We start from the raw sequence: 15893 nt of genomic DNA, 5'->3' as shown, positions 1-15893 counted from the left end.
AAATGATAAATTAATGGCGATCAAAGTGGATGAAAAAACAACCTGCCACAGGCGGGGAACGATCTCACGTCTTCGCATTATGCCTGCGATTGGAATTGCAGGAGGCGGTGGCCATACTCCATCTCACCAATTTCATGTTGTGCAATGAAAGGTAATGCGAAGACGTGGGATTGTTCCCAGTGGCGTAGCAACAGGGGGGGCCGGGGGGCCGTGGGCCCCGGGTGCAAGGGGCCAGTGGGGCGGGGGGGGGTGTCATATACGCCTTAAGACACCCTTTCCGACGGCTACACCCGGGGGGGGGGGGGGGGGGGGTGACAGAAGACCTATGGGCCCCGGGTGCCAGACGACCTAGCTACGCCACTGATTGTTCCCCACCTCCGGCAAGTTGTTTCTTCATCCACTTTCCTTGCCATTAATTTACTATTTCTTTAATTCCATTAGTGAGTACAAGTGATAACCCCTATGTTTTCCTTGGTGTCTTTGTTTGTTGGTTTCTCGTGATATGAATAATAAAAATTGGGTCCCTCGATTAGCCCCCTTTCTTCTAGTTCTTAAATATGAATAAAATATTACACACAAACGAGTTGTATTCGAAAAGAAAATATTCAGTATATTAGAATATTCAAAACAAACCAAATATTTGGCAACAACTGACTGCTAAAGTCTGGCTACTGTTCTTCATCTGCTAAACAAAGTTGTGCAAGTTATTAGAAGTTAAACGACAACTAACGCTTTCAAAGCAATGCAGACACAAAATTGGTAATACAAGCTTCGTTTTTGGTTTTACGGTGGAAGCCTGCATGACAAGATGTGATTTGTGATTTATGCTCTTAGTGTTTTTGGCCATCTAGTCAGGTAGCAATTTTCTTTCATGTTACAACCAGTAATACTTCTGCCACACAGGGACAAAAAGAGACATTGGTTTGTTAATGCCTTCAGTTCACTAATGACATTTTTTTCGGAGGAGCTGCCATACGTATAAATTTAATCAGACTTGATGTGGTGATGTCGACGACAGCATTTTCTGAAGTGAGCAATGTTAAGGCATTAAATAAAAAATAAATATGCATTCACAAAGTTTCCTTTGCGCCTTCATGAACAGTGAATCATGAACGCAAGCGTACTATAGTGCCACTAGCTTGAGTTTGTTGCTGCCTTTTGCAATGTTGCAACTGACAATTGCAGCTTCAGCCATTCCAAGTCAAATCGGGAACCCAAAATAAAGATGGCACTTGGCCCCTCGAAGCTGTTTTAACGCCGACCTCGGAAAGTTCACCAAGTACAACTTTTTGCAGAACGTTTTGGTTGAAAGTTATGTATAAATTATTTTTTTACATGGTTGAGACTGTTTCAAACAGTTCAATTATACTGCACTGTGCAAGCTATGAAGTTGAGGGTATGCATTTTTCAGTCAAATGGGTTCTGGTGAATGCATTAGATAATGAATGACATTAAGGCAAATGCCATTCAAATTTAAGGCATGAGCAAGTTAACGTCATTTTAAAGGGACACTAAAGTGAAAAATGATTTCTTCTGCATCAGTAAATTACCGTTCTACAACACCAAAAATTCCACTTTTACAACGATAAGACGTTTGGTAAGCCAGAAAAAGCGCAAGAATGAGATACGGGTGGCGACGCCTACTTAAGTTCCCGCACCTAGGGGCTGTGACGTCTTGGATTTTGATGGCATCTTCTAGGGCCTACTAATTATATATAGCAGTACAGATTGACTACCTTGTGTTCTAAAGGAACCAAATATTAAACATTGCAAGTTTCGGGAACCTTTATTCAGCCAACGCGGCCCAAATGCCAAAACATACTTTGGTATCCCTGACGTCGCGCTGACGTACCTACCAGGCGCTGGGATTTCGGCGCGAAATTCAAATATTCATACTTGGACCTTCATTTTCTCATCTAAAAATCAAACTATTCTTTTTTTAATGACTGCCTGCAGGGTTCTCAAACAATGCTTTATTAGTCCAAACTGATTTATTGTTTCGCTTTAGTGTCCCTTTAAGTAAAGTGGAAAGTTGGTGAGTGATCATCATACCTTGCTGGTGAAGCAGCGCATAGACACGGACACAGTGAAGACAAATAGGAAAAGACGACACTCGCTGCGACATGCAGAGAGTGTCGTCTTTTCCTGTTTGTCTTCACTGTGTCCGTGTCTATGCGCTGCTTCACCAGCAAGGTATGATGGTCCTTTTAAGCTTTCTTGGTGAAGGGCCCTTTTAGATGTGTCTATAGCATGAAAGCCCTTCAGCATATTTTTTCAGCAACCATTCATTAAGTGTTTGGAAAGCGTCATACAGCAGCCATTAATTCCTGGAAAGCGTGTTTGTAACTGGACACTATAACGATGTTGAGAGGCTACCTGGGTAGCTTTTTTAATTACTATTAATGGTACTGTGTTTAAAACTGATCCTCTATCACCGATGGCTTTTTACACTGGCCAGTGTAGGCGTGGGACTTAATTACATTGAAATAAATATCCCTCTGGTAACTATATGCATCTGCGTTTGACTATTCTGCGTTTGACTATTCAATACTTACTATTCATATTCGAAAAAGCTGACATTTGCCCACCTCTAATTTGTTATGATTTACCTTTAGATGCAACACAAGAGCAGCAGCAAACTAGCAACAGTAGAGACTGAGAAGCAAAACATGGTTTTTAGATCACAGTGATTAACAAGGGTAGAACAAGGTTCTTCACAGAGCCAACATTTAGACATGGGAGTTTCCTTTATTTGGGCTTTTTCAGAAACACTGATGTAGCTGATTTCGTCTGCTTCAGGAATGTGTCAAAATAAACTTGCTCAAAGCAAGTAGGTATATATCGTATATGGATTCGTGCACTGCTACAAAAAAAGGTATCAGGTGTTATCTCAATTTCTTTCTTGCATGCACTTTTTGCAATCTTGAGCCATCGCATCCTTTAACGCTTTTAAAACTTTTCTCATGAACACAATCTCAATCTATTTTTTGTAAAACGTTTCCATAATATTTTTTAACAAAATTTCTAAAATTGCAGTATGTGCCCAAATTTGTTAAATATACTAAATATTTTGGAGTAGGCAGATATGGCATTGCAGGACCTACATTTACACAAACCACAACACTCCAGAAGCATCTGTATACAGAAGAGGTTGTGAAAAATTCGTGTCTCGATTTCGCAATGTTTACTTCAACATCCAGGAGCTTGTCTATCCATATCGTATGCTTTTACACAATCGTGTAGTTGACTGTAATTTGGACGCGCTGTGTTGGAACGGTATTAGAAGCAAATTCAGTGCAATGAACAGTGTACACAAATGAGAAGTCACCTGTCAATGGTTGGGCGTCTTCTTCTTGCACAATTGTTTCAACATCGGGTCCATACACTTCCACTGCAGAAGGGTAGTACTTTTTATCTTCATGCAACACAACCTGCATGTCTCCCATGTCGTCGTCATCTCTGCCGCCATCCATATCATCATCCTACATACACAAAGCAATTTCAAGCATTATCAAACTCCGCCACGATTTATGGCACACAAACATTATAAAGCCAAGGTCATTACCTCTTGCATCTCTTGAGCATCAGCATCTTGGCGCTCGTACCGATCTGTTTCATCATCGTCCGAATCGCTTTCAAGCTCCGGTCCTATGTAATTGCCGAACTCGTCATACAAGTCGGCGTCCATGGTGCCTAAGTACGACAAGCAACCAATTAATATAATAGTCAAGCTACATTCATATTTGCTTCAATACAACTAAATGCCCATGAATGCTGACACTGTGGGTTACTGTCATGTGCTTCCCGTCTTTACAGACACATCACAGGGCTGCGATGTCTGTACTGTTACGCCATTGGTTTTCGCTCTTGTTAAAACTACGCACGCCTTCAGCTGGGATTTCATGTGTCCTGCGTGTTCGTTATTCTTGATTGTTAGCTTCAGTCTTTAGCATCAATAAAGGGCCATAACATAATGTGCTGACTGGTTCCGTACGAAGCAGATCACATAAAGTTAGGCGGCTCTTTCGAGACGGCATCGCCGATTCAGGTGCTGCGCGTGCAGAAATCGCTACATTATCCAGGATAATTCAGCACGTAAACACATTTTGCTAGTTATTTACACATAACATTACAAGAAGGAATATATTTCAACATACGTGTTCAGCAAATACCGGCGAATGCCAAACAGCGCAAACTAAAAATTCGACAAGCGTGCGTTGCCCAGCGTTGACACTGAAGTAGGTGCCACCGTCCTATTGCCGCTAAAGCAAAATAAATTGAATTTATCCTCAATGTGTTACCATTATCAAGTCCAAAACACGTTAAAAATAAGTTTATTGCTCTTAAAAAGAACATAGGTATATAAGCATTTTTACAGAAATCAAAATAAGGATAAGAGGGCCGATAAGAGGGCCGGCGTTGGGCGTACCCGGTGAACGCAACGGGTACGTTGCGTTCACCCAAATAGCCAACTTATTACTGATTTGGCTTGGCTCCCGTTGGATTTTTAAAAGGCGGCGGTAGTGCGCTTTGGACATTTCTTGAATTTCTTGTGAGCGTCTGTGCAACAAGGTGTAACCTTTCTCTATGGTGAAACCTTTACGAGGTGTTTCTGCGTTGTATGTTCGATTTAAGTGGTCTTCGCTGCCGTGGTTAGTTTGTTTGGCTGGTTAGTACATGTGCAAACGGTCTTTTGTGATGTTCTGGAGTTATGGAAGGTCGTCGCCCCTATTGCAAGTACTTGCGTTGTCGCGACATCATTCGAACACTATACGATCAGAGCAGAAACAAGTGCTGTAACCTACCCCGGTTATTGTGTAGGCGTCAGCTCTCGAAGTATTGGTCAATGCACGGTGGGAGCCCGTTTTATCTGCGGATGCGTGCTTGCACCAACTCTGACGAAACTCTGATCATTCGGGACCTATGAAAGCAGTGCTGTGTTGTTTTTGTTCCCTGCTTAGTTCGCCTGTTTACATACTCGCCTGAATGTGTGCTATTGTGGTTTTTAAGTTTTCCCCCGTGGGTCTGTACCAGATACCTCGCATTCAGCTGCTTGTCACCTGTGGTCGTTTATAACTTTGCTGCAGAATTTTGTCCTTAAGTCGAATAAACTTTGGAAGGAAATCGTGAAGCTTTACTCCCGGAAAGCGCTTGTACGTCCATAGAATTTACAGTTCAAATGCAACACATATCCTCATTTAAATTTTAGAAGAATTTATAGTTTCCGTAAATTGAAATTGCAGATAAACAGAATTCAATAAATTGAAGATTTCTATATGCACACCAGATAAGTTCTCCAAAGTAAAACGGTTTGTTACATTAAAGTTCAATATATGGAGGTCTAATTGTACAAAATTGATTGATATAGGGGTTGATTGGATACAGGGTGTGCATATTCACACGCCTGGTTCCGTAGTCAGTCGTTACGTGCCGCTCTACTTGGGCAATAAACCAAGCAACAATGTTAATGTTTTCGAACTGTTCATATATTGGGAGCACACCAAAAAGGTGATCTAAAACCTCCAGGCATATGGTGACTTTCTGTTCCAAAAGAAAAAAAAGTAATAGTAATAATGTGTACAGTGGCATAGCAGAGTAAACAAACAAAAAAGCTGTCTTTTTAAGACAATGCTACATTTTTTTTTTCCTAATTACAGCAGCTGTGCAAGGTGTTCTAGACCAGTTAGGATATTTGAAAATTCAGTGTGATGGGCCAGTCTGTTTCCCTTAGTGTTATAATGGCCTCATATTCTTGCGAAGTTAATCATATGACTCCTGTATCCTTACTACATTGAACTCCTGAAATGTTTTATTCCGGCCACTGCTCCTCATCCACCATGCTGCTTCTGCTTAATAGTTCTCAAGGCAATTATATTGCCCTCCTCTCCCTATTATTCAGGCAGAGAAACAGATCCACATGGCCATCACAAACTAATATTCACTTGCACATGCCCTGATGTTCAAAACATTGCAGTTGAGCTGGAAGCTAGAATCAAGCTAGAAGCTAAAGGGAAGCTAGAATTAGCACTAGTGAAATGTGAAGGTTGTTAGCAAAAGTGCCCACAGTGTGTGATGCCACAGTTTATGCGAAGATAAAAGTTTTGAGAAAAATTGTATAAATTTTGCAGTTGATATTGTTTTATTAATGCTGCTCTTGCTTTAGTTATCCTTTTTTTTTAGTCACCATATGTGTTAAATGTCACAGCATTTGATATTATAGCATTGACATATATCAGTGGGGTGGGGGGTCCTCATCTGGATAGTTCATTTCTAATGCATACACTTTGCATGGCTTGTTCGCGTTGCCAACACCTACTGTATTACTTTGCTATTAAAACCTTCACAATTGTTTTTCACACATAAATAAAACAAGCAGTCTAAAAATGCTCCCTTGTCTCATGCAATATAGCGCTCCTCTCAACTAAAGCTGTATGTTCTCGAGACACAAGTTGACAGATACATGTTAGCTGCAAAACCTCTTAAATTTGCAACAATATTGAATATATTGAGACAAAAAAGCTATCTTGGTGAACATAATGCTGCAGATGCTGACCAGCACATGAGTAGTGCGTCTTTTATTACAAACATTTAATCACATTGCAGAGAGTGTGTACCACTTAAATCACAATCATTTTATTGAGATATTTTTGTGTCATTTGCATGTGGCAGAAGCAGGAAATAGTAAGCTGACTCTGCCTTAAAGCAAACATATGCATGAGAGAGTGCTTAAAGCACTACTTGTTCAAACCGAGGCTTTGGTGTCTAGATTTCACAACGAAGAGAGTAAAATGTGAGGTCACTTACCCTGTATTCTGAAACCATCTATGACTGGAAGCTTCATTCCACTGAGATGAGCGCAGTGCCACCCCTTGACTGAAGACGACGCTGTGTTTCACAGTAATTGACATGAAGTTTAATTAAAGCTAAGCAACCGCCTGTGTCAAGGAGTGGGGCTGCTGTGCATTTGAATCCAGGTGGAGGGTTGAGTGGAGAATACAGAAGTTAGTCATCTTTACCGATCCTTGAGCCTCTTAAGAGATTTCCTACAACATCTAAGCTCAGCCTTTCTGTTTTCTTACAGCATGATTATTACAGGTGGTACAAAACATTCCATTGTACAGTTTCTATAATTCTTTGGGAAAACATACATCACCTCACTAAACAGGAATAGGCTCAATAGGTTCACTGGTATCATCTATAGTGTTTCCATCCAAGACCTATTGCTATTACAAGGCATTGCAGACATTCAGTGACGTAGCCAGAAATTCATTTCAGGGAAGGATTCTCCACTGGCCACTACCACTCCCCCATCACCTCTCTCTCTAGCACTATATAAATGTGTGGAGGGTTTTACATCACACCAAGACAAACTCCTAGCACTCCCCGGACAGGAATGCTTTAGCAATGAGGATGCACATTTTTACGTTGCCAAAACTTTGCTTAACTTCTGACAAAAGTTTTTCATTGCTAAGACTACACCTAAAATTATGCTATCATCCTTGTGCTGTTTTTAAAAATGACTATATTAAAAATAACATTTTGTTTACAAATTGATGTATTTATATAATGTATATTATGACCTTGTTGGTACATTACTTAGGAAAGTGAACTGTGCTAAAAACATGACAGCGCTCTGTCTTGTGTCTTCTTGTTTGCAGCCCAGACTTGTTGCAGCCCAAGTAGCAGTGAAGGTCAGCGTTATTTTCTTACCAGATTTGCTAGTGAGTGGTTCAGCCATGGCTGTGTATGGAAGAGAGCGGGCACTATTTTGCAAGTCGCCTATTACTTAATTGCAGGCATTATGGGCATGCTTCCCTGACACCTGCCTATTCTAAAGACTGCAAAGCAGCAAGCACAGCACATGCTATGACAGGGTAGGTGAATCTCAGCTAAGGCAACTGGCCACAGCTATCTGGTGTTGAGCGATCGAGCAGTGATGAGACAATCCCCCTGTGTTCCATAATTTTTCACTTCATTCTTGATGCCCTTAATGCGTGTCACCACCCTAGCCCCCTTACTGTATCATCCTCCCCACTCCCTGGAGCTCTCTGAAACTCTTTGCAGCTGATCACTGTCCCACTTTTCAACATTCACGGGGTTGTTGAATGACACAGAATTCTATAACATTCCTATATTTATGTTTCTGTGTGGACATCGAAGCCATTCACCTAGCTCCCATAGTTTGTTGTGGCGGCTTCTTAGCTTCCCTGGTCCAGCACCCCGTCCTTGATATAGATTGCCGCGCGCAAATCAGCATTCTGTAGGCCTTTCTTTCTTGTCCCGTTTTCTCTCCATTTTTTCATTCTTAGCAGTGTGTACAAACTAGCCTGAGAGCAAGCTCTTCTGAAGTTTATTAGCATAATGAAAGTCAGAGTCAATGGAAAGTAAAAGAAGAAGGTGGGGGGAGTGTTTTTTATGAGTTTTCTAAACAAGCAAGTTGATATAAGTAAGTTGTATAATAGCAAGCACCAAGTATGAAAGAATAAAAAACACATTTGCACTTCTCGTCTGACGAAATTTACTGTACTTTTACAGAAATGAAAATCATTGAAAAGGAAGTAAGTGTTTACGTTGAGATACGAGCACGTAATCTGTAAGCCTCGTAAGCTTATGTCAAGTAAAACAACATGAAATCCTGAGAGATTGAGCTTCTTAAGTACACGTGTTATAATAGGAACACCAACCTTCTTCAGTATGATAAAAGCACTGTAGATCAAGGTTCTCCACGTAGTGGAAACATTGTTAAATCTGTTAAGATGTGAATGTGGGCAAGTTGGTAACAAAGTTCTAACTTGCTAAAGCACATTACTGTCCTCATCGAACTAATGACTATAGTTTCTTGTACATGTGTCTTGATCACATTCAGCACAACATTATGCATTTTTAGCTTTCTTTAATACATTCTGTAGCCCCTCAATGGATTCAAGATGCTAGAAACCTATGTTGAACTACAAAGTGCTTGCCATTAAAAAAGACAAGAAGTCAGTTCCTGTGTTAGAAATATTTATTAGTTAGAGAAAGGCTAAAATTTAGTATGAACATTAGCCATGTCTTGAAGTTTTCATCCTACTCATTTTACAGTTGAAGCTAGCTTGCTTCTCAGGTTACTTGTGCTTAGAATTAAAGCACAACAAACAGATGAATGGCTTGCCGGGGCGTTATTCACAGAAAGTGGTCACTTTTCTCACTCTCTCCATAGTGTTTGGGCTACTGCTGGTACTGTTGGCCGCATAGCAGCCAGTGCAGAGCCACTGAGTGTCGTGTGCCGATGTGCCAGTTTTTCTTAGCATGTGGACACTTCTCCCACGAGTTTCTTCGATGTTGTCTTGACGAGGGCCGAACAGTGAATGAGCCAGTTCATCTTGAAATTTTATAATTGGCGTAGAGTTTCCTTCAAGCATGCCACGAATGTTCTACTCATTTATGATGACACATCCAACAAGCAACTCAACAGCTACCTTTCTGTACCACTTGAGTCCTTTTCTAAGGCAGTTGTGGTATAACGTCATTTGGTCACTATAGTCGACGCCCTTTTTTGCTGCATTGTAATCGAGACCGGCCTGATGTTTCATGATTGGTGCACCGTCCCTTGTTTTCTTCCCACTGTCCACCAAAGTTGCTTCATATTTGGCGACAGATGTGAGTATCAGAACAGGCCTCTTGTCCATCCACTTCAGTGCCTTCACTCCATTTTTGGACTGAAGTTCGGTAACACTGCCATTTGCAACCTTTACTTCAGTGAGATCTTTTGGCAGCCCTTTCCTCACTGAGCGAACTGTGCCACGAATGAAAGTGTCTTCCTTTAGAAGGCGAAAAGTGAGCGGCAAGCTCATGTAGAAGTTGTCTACGGACAGCGGGCACACAACTTCCTTGTAATTTTGCAGGAGTTTCAAGCATACATCTTCGGCATGTCCGATGCCAATTGTTCAGTCACACTTTCCGGCATATACATCAACCTTTAGCCTGTAACCGTCTTTGGTACATGCCTTGAACAGCCTGACTCTGTAAGAACGAAAGTCTGCCACACCATGGCACTATTGTTTCATCTATCACAACCTCCTTTCCTGGCTCAAGCACAGTGGCAAAAATTTTGGTTCAATTTCTCTACCAGAGGATGGATCTTAAAGACATGATCCTGCAACTCTGCAACCAGTTAATTGTCCGCAAAATGCCGGAACCTCAAAAGTAGGGAGAAGGCGGTCACGGCTCATATTTTGATGAATGAGTTCAACACCATACAGGTTACTTTTTGCCCAGTAGTGACTCGGATAGGAAGATGGACGAGATTAATACAAATTGGTATTCCAACAAATGCTTCCGTTTGTTGGAGATTGGTTTCCATCCAATTTTTCAACTTTGATTTAGATTTGGGAGTAGGAAGACGGAGGAGACCAATACAAATCAGTATTCGAATAAATGCTTTAATTTCTTTGGCATTGGTTTCCGTCCAATTTTTCAAGCGTGATTTAGATTTAGGAGTAGTTGACTTCAACACTTGTGTGAACCTGTTTGTTTCATTGACCATCATTTGCCAAATGTCATCCGTAATAAACAGTGAACATAAAGATGGGGCATAACGGCTAGATGGCAACTGAATGATAGTGGGCGGCCTAGAGTACGTGTGGTGTCACACTAGGCGAAGTGGTTGTTGCCGGTGTCCATTTCTCTAGAGATGGGCTGAGAGAAATGAGAGCATTGTATCCTGAATCATTCACCTCAGAATCATCAGTCAGGTCTGACTCTCCATTTGACATGCTGGCTGAGGTCTGTGATGGTTCGTAAACACTATCTTTGTCACTGATTTCACTGTCCACTGCTGAACATCTGACACTGAAGCACTTGACTCATCCGCTGGTGATCGCGAAGTTGCTGGCGCATTCTTCTGGCCCAAAACTAAGTTTATTTGTTTCCTCTGCATTGTGCTTTTTTTTTTCATCCGTAAGGGGCATGAGGATCTATCTATTAGACACGCTGAAAAGTTTGGGAGTAGCAAGAAAAATGCAGGTACTTATTCCAATGGGACGTATTTCAAAGACTGCTGCGAAAGTTTGCAAGAAACCCAACTGAGAAATGCGCCGCCACTCCACTCTCCGAAACAAACATGCCACCCCATGTCCAATGCAATAAAAATATATATTAGTTGCAATTTCAAACCTCAGATGGCAACACAAGAGCAAGAATTCTTGCGTGTGGGTCACTGGTGAGTCACGCCACACACAGCATAAAAACGTTTTCGTTGAGTGCATCGTGGATTGCCAGTGGGTCATAGCATTTAACATCAGACAAGTAGTCTACTGGCTATCTATAATCTCACACAACAAAAATCGTACCTCTGAGTTAAAGTGTCATAATGTTATCGCAGCAGCAAGCAGATGAATGCCCGTAACTTTGCTGCTGCATAGGAGCACAGGCTGTGCTGTGATGGCACTCAGAGTGACACGTGACTTAGATTCAAGGCAGCATCAGTTATTTGTTGAATCTGTTGCTGCAGTGAACTAATTAAAGTTTAGAGAAATAATGAAAAATACAACCCGAATGTCTGGGTGCTTTTGTTTTACTTCGCACTGTAGCAAGAGAGATGAATTTCCGTTTCGTCTCCTTTTCCCGACGTTTGCACGCGCGCAGAGAACGAAACTATACGTCATTGTCTACATGTGTTCCAGCATTGCGATCATGAATGCTCTTTTATCCTCTCGCGTTTGCCTCAGTGCTGGGGCACTGACTTATACCGCTAATTACGTGTTCTCGTGTAGAGCGCGCACTATCGTCCGCTACAGGAAACGAGACAAGCGCAACAGCTCGCGCGACACCGTCACCGGAAGTGTGCCGGTGACGGTGAAAAAAAGAAGACGGCAGGGTATACCCGCCGCGACCCCTCGGCTCCGGTATGGGAGAACGCAGTGAAGGAAATTTGCTTACACAGGCGAAACGGGGAATGTCGAGAGAGTGTTTATATAGGCGGCGACGCTCGCCTCCTGAAATCATGCGTTCGCGGCACTTCAATCATTCTCTATCTGCTGTTAATGAACCAATTTGAAAAATGCTTGCGGTAGAACACTTCTTAGAGGGCACGTAACAACTTTCAGTGTATAACCAAAATTTGTTATATAGCCTGTGAGGGGCCCTTTAAAACAAACTCGGTAAAAATCGGGTGTACTGTGGGATGTTGTTACAGCTGCGTCGAGCTTCACAGCCCTCTACACAAGCATTGCTGTGAAGCCTGTGGCAGAAATAGAGTTTTATTCAATCAAAGGACTGCATAGAGCGCGCTCTCGTGTTGTGCTACATGGATTAAATCATTCGTTTCCTGCCTGCACAAACGTTTGCATCTCGAGTGGATTTCAAGCACACCGTATAATAACGTGCAATTCCGGCGTGCTTCGCAGCACTATACACAAGCACTGCCGTAAAGCTAGTGGCAAAAGTACGATGTCATGAAACCAGATCAATGCATACACCTCGCTATTTTGGTGCGCTGCGTGAATGGAAACATTGCTTGCCTGCCTGCACAAACGTTTGCATCTCGAGTTAATATCAAACAAATCATATAATATGTGCAGTTTCGTCGAGCGCTTCACCGCACTGCATGCAAGCATTGCCGTAAAGCCTGTAGTATAAGTAGGGTTTCATGAAGTCAAGTTAAATGCGCAAACCTCGCACTTGTGGTGTACAAGGTAAACAAAGAATTCGTTGCCATGTCTCCGCAGTAGTTGGTCACGTTGATTTGTGTGAGCATATTGGTTCATGTGCCCCATCTACCTCTGTGATGAGAAAATAAGCAAGAATATCAGCTGCTATGTGTCGATGCATATGCTTTTTATTACAAGGTGTATAGGAGCAGTACATCTTACTGCATGAGTAAACCACTCATGGAAACAGTACGTTCCTTGAACATTGTAGCTATTTAATAGCCTAGGAAGCGCGCTATATTGGAAGTTGCAATTTTTTTTCTGTTCGCAAAATTCAATAACTCGATGCTTTTTCTAAAAGCAAAAAATTATAAATTTCGCAATGATACGTATGCTGCGTCAGTAAGTTAAGTAGGCAGCACATAATTAGGCTAAACCAGAGGAATATCCGCAGGTAGGGATTTATACAAATGTACAAAGCATTTAAAAAAAAATGTTTTCTCAAATGTTTTCAGTGTGGAGTAAGGAGTTGCATGTGCGTCCAGCGCTGATTTCCAGCGCTTAATTTTTGTTGAACCTTGATGTAACAAAGACGTAACACTCAGCACTCTATTTTGTTACATCAATTTTTTTTTTTTTACAATGGAACATTGCATTCTACTATACGTGCCGCTCATGCGCCCCAAAATTTTGGCCCCTCTAAGGAAGTCACTGTTCTCTAAGTTTCGCCCGAAACTTAGATATCGCTACTTCCAATTGACACTCGTGAAACCAGCTGCAGCCACGTCGGCTTGCCGCCTTTACACCGGCCGCAAATTACTTTTAAAAAATGTGGCACGCGCGGGCCGTGTGTATGCACTCTGCTGCGCGCGGACAGCCATATGCACGGGCACGGCCAGGCAAGAGACGTCGCGCGCTCTCTGACCCTAGCGCGCACTTGATCACGGGACGTGGACAGCGCGCATAAAGCTGCCATCCTTCTCGGCTCACAATCGCACCCTTTCATTCGCAATTAACCCCAGCATAAGGGATGCAACGGAGCACTATAATTTTTGTCACATTTGGACTTTAAACCAAACATCAGGGCGATGGCGAAAATTCGCTTAGGGTGTCCAAAAATTGCTATCGCAATAATACACTATGGAGAAAGGTATTATGTAAATTATCTGTGGATGGGTCGAAACCCCCTAATTTCCCAAACACGCACCCATCCACTGGCACGCTGCACACATGGATCCCGCGCGGCACGCTGCATCATTAAGGCGTATCGTTCTTCGCTAGCTCTATGATCATTTATGCAGTAGTCACTTGGCGAGAAGCTTAATTTCCAACCTATGCGCAAGTGTCGTAGCTGAATTTCGAAAGTACACGGACCATATATATGTTGGCAAAATAATCGGAACTCACTATTTAGACTCGCCAAAATTATAATTAGCTGCTCACTTGAACTCATAAGAATTTACTACTCAGCCGAGCTCACTCGGGCTCAAACTCGCCAAAATACTGCTCAGCTGGGCTCACTCAGACTCATGGGATGATCTCAGGGAGTTGACTCATCAGTGAGTTTGCCAGCGTATGATGTGTGCTGAACCACAAACCTGGCTTTCTTGAATAAAAACAGTTGGTCGCTGCAGCATATGGATGCACATAAGTGTAATTCAGAGTGCGCGGCATTGTAAAGGCTGCCACAGTTACCATGCCATGCTGCAGCTCATTTCAATCATGTCAAATGCAATACCCCTGCCAGCTTTTAGTCAGTCGATCAAATGTGATTGCTATTTATCTCATCACAACACCTCATTTTCCTGCCTAAGGCTTTGGGTGAATTTTCCTTGGCATCCATTTTGTTACTCTAACAGGTTACCAGTTATCTGTTGCCTATACGAAATTTGAAGTTGTGCACATGTCATGTGGACTCCATGCCAAACTCGTAGTACTGCATGCGTTTTTGCAGTTAGGTCTAGAGTTACAGAATCGCATGTGGGAGTTACTTTAGTTAGCAGCTGTAGCTTTGGAACAAACACGTGCATGAGAGTGTGCTTAAGTGTTACCTGTCAAGACTGGGAGCACCAAGGCAACTTGTGCAGTAAAGGCATGGGCAGTACGAGCCCACAGATTTTACTAAGTGTGGCTGAGGTGATGCGTCTAGATTTCACTATGAAGAGAGCCAAATAAAAGGTTGCCTATCCATCATACCTATTCTGGAGCCTTTTCTTGAGCTTTTCTAAAACATTAAGCTCAGCGTGTACACTTTATCACACCATAATTATTACATGTGATATAAAACATTGTATTGTGCAGTTTCTCCAACTCTTCGTGAAGGCATCTATCCATACATTAAACAGGAATAGGCTCAATGTTGACATATCTCCACAGTACGATCTCCAGGACCTCGTACTGTCACAATGCATCACAGACATTATTTAAGTGAACACCAGAAGTGAAGCTCTTTGTTAACATTGGCTAAAATTGTATTTTTATATAGCCAAGTGATCATGCATAAATCTGTATGTCATGACAGAACACTTTGTTTCTCACGGACTTTAGTTTACAATTGTTTTCAAGATCAGGAAAATTGTGCAGTGTGCTAGTTGGTTCAACATACTTAACACTGTTGTGCGGAGTGACGAAGGGACAGGACTTGAGCGAGAAAACAATAGACACCTGAGTACAAACTATCAACTGGTGATTATCACAAGGCAATGATTCTGCTGAAAAGTAGGAACCAAAGGAAAAGACAAGTCGTGGAAGCATACAACCTCAAGGTGGACCCACAGGGCTCATGTGTCAGCCCGCCGTCTATTTCACTCAGCAATAAAGAGATTAGCATAATCACTGACAATAGAGGGTGTAGGTAGACCGGGAAGAGGACTCCTGTGCATGCGTGTAGGCTTTATGTACGCTTCACTTGCAGAAAAATAAACCAGTTCATAGTTTGCGCTCAGGTGTCATGTGTTGTTTTCTCGCTCAAATCCTGACCCTTCATCGCTCTGCGCAACAGTGTTAAGTTTTCAGGTTGTTCACTATGTGATGTAGGAAGGGTTATATTGATGGGAAATCCCAATATTCTCGGGCATATCGCGAAAAATATGGCCCAAGTCAAGTGTCATTTTAGGCTTCACTGTCCCCTTATATAGGGCAAATAGTAATAGTTTGAATTCTATGGACGCTGGTTGCTTTTTCTGACTTAACCTAGGCAGTGCTCAGCTCTCAGTTGAAAGGAACAGGTAAACAGGAGGACTTGCCACATAAGCAGAAGGTAGC

At 42.1% G+C, this 15893-nt stretch overlaps 1 protein-coding gene across 1 annotated transcript in view; it reads right to left on the bottom strand.

Moving 5' to 3' along the window:
• LOC139054694 (116 kDa U5 small nuclear ribonucleoprotein component) overlaps positions 1–4385 on the bottom strand; it is a 48857-nt gene extending 44472 nt beyond the window's left edge. Inside the window, exons 1-3 of the mRNA XM_070532143.1 lie at positions 4158–4385; positions 3566–3693; positions 3329–3482 (exon numbers count right to left, since the gene is read on the bottom strand). Coding sequence (XP_070388244.1) covers positions 3329–3482; positions 3566–3688 — 277 coding nt within the window. The 5' untranslated portion in view covers positions 3689–3693; positions 4158–4385. The remainder of the gene's footprint in view (positions 1–3328; positions 3483–3565; positions 3694–4157) is intronic.
• Between the last annotated feature and the right edge of the window lie 11508 nt (positions 4386–15893).

This window comes from Dermacentor albipictus, chromosome 1, assembly GCF_038994185.2.
Source record: "Dermacentor albipictus isolate Rhodes 1998 colony chromosome 1, USDA_Dalb.pri_finalv2, whole genome shotgun sequence".
Taxonomy (NCBI): domain Eukaryota; kingdom Metazoa; phylum Arthropoda; class Arachnida; order Ixodida; family Ixodidae; genus Dermacentor; species Dermacentor albipictus.
The sequence above is the reverse complement of the archived record's forward strand: the minus strand, read 5'-3'. Positions and strand labels throughout refer to the sequence as shown.